The 6,881-nt window shown below is 34.8% G+C and overlaps 1 protein-coding gene across 2 annotated transcripts; it reads left to right on the forward strand.

The window, feature by feature from the left end:
* The first annotated feature begins 936 nt into the window (after positions 1–936).
* LOC145072933 (TMV resistance protein N-like) lies at positions 937–6,412 on the forward strand. Of its 2 annotated transcripts, XM_079019448.1 has the most exons (6): positions 937–1,566; positions 2,088–3,189; positions 3,282–3,587; positions 3,693–5,813; positions 5,997–6,084; positions 6,200–6,412. In XM_079019448.1, the coding sequence occupies exons 1-4, from the start codon at positions 1,088–1,090 to the stop codon at positions 5,523–5,525; spliced, it is 3,720 nt and encodes a 1,239-aa protein (XP_078875574.1). In that variant the 5' UTR covers positions 937–1,087; the 3' UTR covers positions 5,526–5,813; positions 5,997–6,084; positions 6,200–6,412. The 2 variants fall into 2 exon arrangements, with proteins under 2 accessions (XP_078875574.1, XP_078875575.1); XM_079019449.1 differs by lacking the exon at positions 5,997–6,084.
* The last annotated feature ends 469 nt before the right edge of the window (positions 6,413–6,881 follow it).

Below are 6,881 nucleotides of genomic sequence, written 5' to 3' on the forward strand. Positions count from 1 at the left end.
ATCGCTTAAATTACTTTGTAGAATCTTTGGGTATACCAAGTTTTATACCGGATTTTGTTTGTGTTTTATGTGCTTTATATGTGCATGTTGGTGTAGCATTTTTTTACAAGTTTTTTTAAGAAATGTCTGTGGATCGTGCTTAGCACAACCCATACACCTACCTATTATGATAGAAATGAATTGATATCTTTACATATTTAAACTTTCATTTCTATACTGTGTACTGGGCTCTCTAGATGGTAAAGCAATAAGAGAATAACCGACTTCTTTTAATCTTTCTTCATGACGAGTTGGAGAGAAAATTTTCAGTCATTTAGAAATTCAAATGATGAGGTATATTTTACTCTCAACATATTACGATATTTTGTTTAAGCATAGTTAATTATATATGTTTTGTTTAGGATAACAATCCAAGTAAAAGTTATGAAAATGAAGATATATCAGAATTCTCATAAAGTATCACATCTTATTTTTATAGTTAATTATATAAGTTTTATATTTTTATATTGGAAGAATTTCGTATATATCATTTATAATTATTTATTGGAATTTATATCAGTATAATTTTAACAAAATTTAGAATATTCATATTAAAAATTGGAATACCCATAACACCCCTACTTTTATTTTTTCTTCAAATTCGTTGAGAAAACTTTAGCCAACAACATATATAAACGAAATCTTTGTCAAACACCTACCATAATTATCTATTAGGAACATGAAAATTTACAAAGCGTAATCTAACCTTTCTCATAAAAATCATATAAAATGGGGATTTGATTTCCCACTCATCTTTGTTTTATTATATAAAATAGGTAATCAATTCAATATGAAATGGGGATTTGATTTCCCACATTGATTTTCTTTTAAAGAGAATGGTGCTTTTTTTTTTTTTTTAAACCCCGTATAAATTCAAACAAAAATGGCCTTTCCTAGTTCCTTCTCGAGAATACCACTTTTTCAATCACTCCTCGTTGGCATTACCAGACAACCATCTTCTTGAAAGGGTTAGTCAACTCAACCAAATTCACATAAACTTTTAGGCAACAAAGATCCGAATAGGAGATCCTTCAAGCATTAACCTTCAATGGCCTCTTCTTCGATTGCATCCATTCAGAAAAGCTTTACATATGATGTATTTTTGAGTTTTAGAGGTGAAGACACACGCACCAATTTCATCGATCATCTTTATGAAGCTCTTCAGCAGCAAGGCATTTATACTTACAAGGATGATGAGGCAATTAGAAAAGGGAAAAGGATCAGTGATGAGCTCATCAGTTCCATTAAAGACTCAAAATTCTATATCATTGTTTTCTCCAAGAACTATGCATCTTCAGCTTGGTGCTTGGATGAGCTTGTGATGATAATGGAGTGTCACAAGACGAGTGAGCATACTGCATACCCCATCTTCTATGATGTGGAACCGACAGAGGTCCGGAAACAAAGCGGGGCAGTCGGAAAAGCTTTTGCTAAACATGAAAATGATGGAGCTGCTGGGAAATGGAAAGAGGTTCTAAAAGAAGCCGCAGATCTGGCTGGATGGGAGTTGAAGAACACTGCAAATGGGTAATTCCTTACTTCATCGATCATATCTTTGTATAATTATTCTTTAATTTTGATCACAAGATCCCGTTTTGGTCGATATAGTTTGGACCGGGTTGTTATACCTGACCCGATTTTGACCTGCCGGGACCCCTTTTTTCTTATCAATTTTAACCAAACTTACGACTTACGAATAATTCCTAATCATGTCCATTGCAACTCAGTTTCCAATTTCAATTTTCTAATAATTTCTCAAAAGAGGTCTCTGTTTATTTTGTTTTCCATAATTCAACCTTTAGGAAAAAAGAAGTTCTTTGAGCTTATCTATTAGTTTAATTTCCAATCTGCACGGTTATCACTATTCTATTATCATATCTCAGCAATATTCCTTCATTTTGTTTGTTAGTAATCTATATATGTCCGAAAAGGTCATCCAAGACATCTCATGTTGTTGTATGGTTATGTTATTATTTCATATACTTTGTATTTTGTTATAGTTCACGTGGGATTTTGAGCAAACTAACTGAATCTTCTTTAATATATAGGCATGAAGCCAAACTCATCCAAAAAGTTATTGAAGAAATTTCACTACAGTTACGTTCCATTGATTTCAATGCTGATGAAAAACTAATAGGCATGGAGACCAGGGTAAAGGATGTTGTATCATCTTTAGAAATTGGTACCGATGATGTTCGTGTAATCGGTATCAAGGGGATGGGAGGTGTTGGGAAGACAACTTTGGCTAGAGTGGTTTTTGATCAAATATCCTTTCGGTTTGAAGCTAAAAGCTTTGTTGAGAATGTCAGGGAAAATTCAAATACTTCTTTGTATGGTTTGAAATCATTGCAAAATCAAGTCCTTAAAGATGTCTTATTTGATCAAGGCAATGTGAATAGTGTGCATGATGGGAAAATCATGATGAAGAAGATGCGTAATAAAAAGACTCTTCTTGTTCTAGATGATGTGGACCATATAGACCAGCTTGAGGCGTTAGCTGGTGATCTTAATTGGTTCAAACCGGGAAGTAGAATTATCATTACAACAAGAGATGAGCAGGTGCTCGTGGCACACCGGGTGAAGTTGATTCTTTATGTCAATTTGTTATCAGAGGAGGAAGCGATTTGCCTCTTCAGTAGGTATGCATTTGGGGGAGAGATTCCAATTCAAGGGTATGAAGATCTATCGGAACAAGTTGTACGGTATGCTGCTGGTCTTCCCTTAACGATAAAAGTTTTGGGTTCATTTCTTTGTGGTAAAAATGAGAGTGAATGGATAGATGCACTAGAAAGATTGAAAACAATTCCGTTAAAGGAAACTCTTCAGAAATTGGAATTAAGCTACATCAGTCTAGAGGAAGATTACAAGGAAATATTCCTAAATGTTGCATGCTTACTGAAACGGTGGTCGAAACCCGTGGTAATTGAAGCGCTTGAAAGTTGTGGATTTCATGCCACAAATGGTTTAAAAGTTCTTGAGCAAAAATCTCTTATAACTATTACTAGAAAACCTTTTGAGTTTGTGCACATGCATGACCATATTGAAGAAATGGGCAGAAATATTGTTCGTCGTTTGCACCCAGATAAGCCTCAGAAACACAACCGATTGTGGATTGATGATGAAATTAAAGATATATTGGCTAATGACTTGGTAAGGTCAAGTTTATTTGTAAGTTTTATGAAACTAGCCTATTATGCATTTCTTATGACACAAGTTTCATGGTGACTGCTTTTGCATTACAGGGTACTAAAGCAACAAGATACATACAATTCCAGTTAATGGGAGGCAATTTTGAAATGGTTATGAAGGGTCTTAGAAAGATGAAGGAACTTAGATTTCTTCACATATCTCGGAATACAAGATATAATTTTGCGGAAGAAAGGAAATATGCTAATGTCAGCCAATACTTTCCAAATGCTTTACAATATCTTTGTTGTAAGGCGTATCCTTTCAAGTCTTTACCCCCAACATTTCAAGCAAATAATCTTGTTGCCCTTAAGATGGCTCAAAGTGAAATAGTACAACTTTGGGAAGGGGGAGAAAGAAAGGTAGAATTATGGTTGATTGATTATTTTACAAGATTCATCATGATGCTATACATCCATTGCTTTGTAATTTAACCAATATTGATCTTGTTCATTTGTTTATGTTAGGTTCTTAACAAGCTCAAGAGTCTTGACCTCGGTCATTCAAAGTTGACGACCCTTGATCTTGAGCTTAGTCCAAATCTCGAGACGTTATCTCTAAGTGGATGTCGTGACTTGGTACAACTTCACATGCTCAATGGATGTCGTCAGCTCAAATCCATCGACCTCAGTTATTCAAAGTTGACGACACTTGATCTTGGGTCTAGTCCAAATCTCGAGGTGTTGTCTCTAAATGGATGTTATGACTTGGTTCAACTTCACATGCTTAATGGATGTCGAAAGCTCAAAGCCATCGACCTCAGTGAGTCAAAGTTGAAGACAATCGACCTTCGCCCAGCTGTGAACCTCGAGCTCTTACATCTTAAAGGCTGCAATGCTTTGGTAAAACTTTGCTTACCAAATGGATGTCTAAAGCTCATATCTGTTAACCTCAGTGGTTCTAAATTGAAGACCATTGACCTTCATTCATGTGTGAATCTCAAGTTGTTAGATCTTGAAGACTGCAATGCTTTGGTAGAACTTCACATGCCTGGTAGATGTCTGAATCTCAGATCCCTGACACTCACTAATTCACAGTTGAGGAACGTAGACATTGGGTGGACTCCGAATCTGGAGGATTTAGATCTTAACAATTCTTATGATTTGGAAGACCTTCACATGGCTGATAAATGTCTAAAGCTCACATCCCTCAACATTAGTCATTCAAAGTTGAAAACCCTTGACCTTGGGTTGACTCCAAATCTGAAGAAGTTAGATCTAAAAGAATGTAAGAATCTGGTACAGCTTCATGTTCCCATTGGATGTCTAGAAAATCTTGTCTACTTGAACTTAAGAGGCTGTTTGGGGTTTACATCTTTTATGGTTGACAAAAGGAATGTTGCTTCTAGTAGAAGGGATGAATCACTTGAGATTGGTCCTTCAGCTGAGTCACATCTGATTGCCAAGTCCCTTGAAAGATGTCCACTTCACCCGGACAATACTTTGCGACAGTTTCAGTTTGAATGCTTTTACATTGATGATCCCTCAGTGACTAGAAATCTTGAGAAGCTTATTTCTGAAGGTCTGTGTGCTTGCACAAACCTTGAGACACTTTCAGAAAGCATTTTTGGGTTACGATGTTTAAGAATGCTTAAACTCGAAGGCTATCCGGAGGCTCCTAAGGACCTTGACCGGGTAGAATGTCTAGAAGAGCTAAGTTTTTCTAGGACAAATATGAAACATCTTCCGGATAGCATTTGTATGTTGAAACATCTGGAAATTCTTCAACTTAAAGATTGTTGGAGTCTTGAGAAGTTACCCGAGGATCTTGGTCGATTAGAATATTTAGAGACTCTATATTTGTCGAATGCAAAGATCGAACATCTTCCAGATAGCATTTGTATGTTGAAACATCTGAGAACACTCACTCTATTTCGTTGTTGTTCACTTAAGACATTACCAAAGGATCTTGGCAAATTAGAACATTTGGCATGGCTAAATCTGTCATCCTTGATCATCAAACATCTTCCGGATACCATTTGTATGTTGAAATATCTGGAATGTCTCAGACTTGATGATTGCAAATTACTTGAGAAATTACCGGAGGATCTTGACCAATTAGAACGTTTAGAGCAGCTAGACCTAGGGGAGTGTAAGATTTTACAAGATATCCCAATCGGCATCTGTAAGATGAAATGTTTAAAATGGTTAAATGTAGCAGGTACAAGCATAAGTCGTCTTCCGCATGACATTTGTTTTTTGAAAGGCATGCGTATTTCAGGATCGAGAGACCTTCTTCAATCCTGTGGTTTTACATCCGAGATACAAACCTTCGAACATACTTGCTTCGTAGATGTGTGAATATCACAAGCCAGGAGTCTGTTAGTGTTAGTATCCCACATCATGACCCTGTATGTCTCTATTTATGTTGGAGTCTACCCAATATTCGTAAGGGCTCTTTTGGAGCGAAAACATGACTACACAAATATCAATGTTTGTGGGGGAGTGTTAGTGTTCCACATGATTCGGTATGTCTTTCTATATGTTGGAGTCTATCATCTCTCCACGAGGACTCTTTTTGAGGGTATATGATTTTGAGATGCTCCCATGGCCTAGGAAAATCCGATTCACAAAGAACTATTCTAATAGGTACTTTCTTTGTTTTTTTATTGATGATTTGAATTTTGAAATCAATGACTACAATTAATTCTCTTAGCAAAATTCAGTAATTGTACTTAAAAAAAAATACTAGTACTATTATGCATAAAAAGAATTACTGAATTTTGAATTTAGAGACTTATATTTGAGTTAAAACCATCAATGTCTTGGCAGATCCAAATACAATGTCAGAATTGATCAAGAATTAAGTAAAAAAAATCATAGAAACACATGTGGATTTCATGCAAATTGTACTTAACAAGTAAAGCTTGTATTCCCTTCTTTTTCCCATTTTTTGCATCATTATTGTATTTGTATTGCTATCGATCCTAACATTTAAATAAAATCATTTATTGCAATTTGGAATTTGATGTCAGGAAGCAATTGGAACACATGCGAGGACCTTGATGAAAATGGTGGGAACTTTGATATGACTTTTTAAATGGTCATGTTAATAATATGTTAAGGAACAGTTTTTGCGTAATTTAAAACCATAAACAAGTTTTTATTTACACAAATTTGTTGGAAATTAGTATAGATTCATTAAACAAAGGATGTTTGACTTTTGAGTCAGACTATTACTTTCATCATTTACTGATTTTTTTTCATGAAATAATATATGTGAGTGTCTACTGGTGTTATACTAAGCTACTGAATATGCTTAAATAATAAGCTTATTTGAAAATTACAAATTTTAGAAAAATGTCTAAAGCTGGAACAGGGGGTTGAAATAGCCATCGATATCAGCTTCTAGCTAAAGCCATGTAATACTACTTCAAATACGAGCAAAAGACAAGTTCAAACATGATTAAGCTTATTATACAATATCAATATACAAATTACAAATGTTGTATGTCATGTATGTCTCAAACAAGTGATATTATAAATATGATAAAATGATTACCTTAATTGACCGTGCACTATTTATTACAAACGAATTAAAAATTTAGAATACACGCTCGTTTTGAGAAGATGGCTTCTAGTATGACATCAACAACACTTCTTAAATAGATAAATAGAAAAGATAAATCATAGGTAGAATTCTTTTTTTCTTTTTTA

The sequence above is a fragment of the Lactuca serriola genome, chromosome 9, assembly GCF_051521515.1.
Source record: "Lactuca serriola cultivar US96UC23 chromosome 9, Lser_US96UC23_V15, whole genome shotgun sequence".
Lineage (NCBI taxonomy): Eukaryota > Viridiplantae > Streptophyta > Magnoliopsida > Asterales > Asteraceae > Lactuca > Lactuca serriola.

Bases quoted from the DNA above. Each gene is read 5' to 3' on its own strand.
- LOC145072933 (XM_079019448.1), top strand. From the start codon at position 1,088: ATGGCCTCTTCTTCGATTGCATCCATTCAGAAAAGCTTTACATATGAT. The intron at 1,567-2,087 runs GTAATTCCTTAC...TTTAATATATAG, and splicing joins TTGAAGAACACTGCAAATGG to GCATGAAGCCAAACTCATCC. The intron at 3,190-3,281 runs GTAAGGTCAAGT...TTTGCATTACAG, and splicing joins ATATATTGGCTAATGACTTG to GGTACTAAAGCAACAAGATA.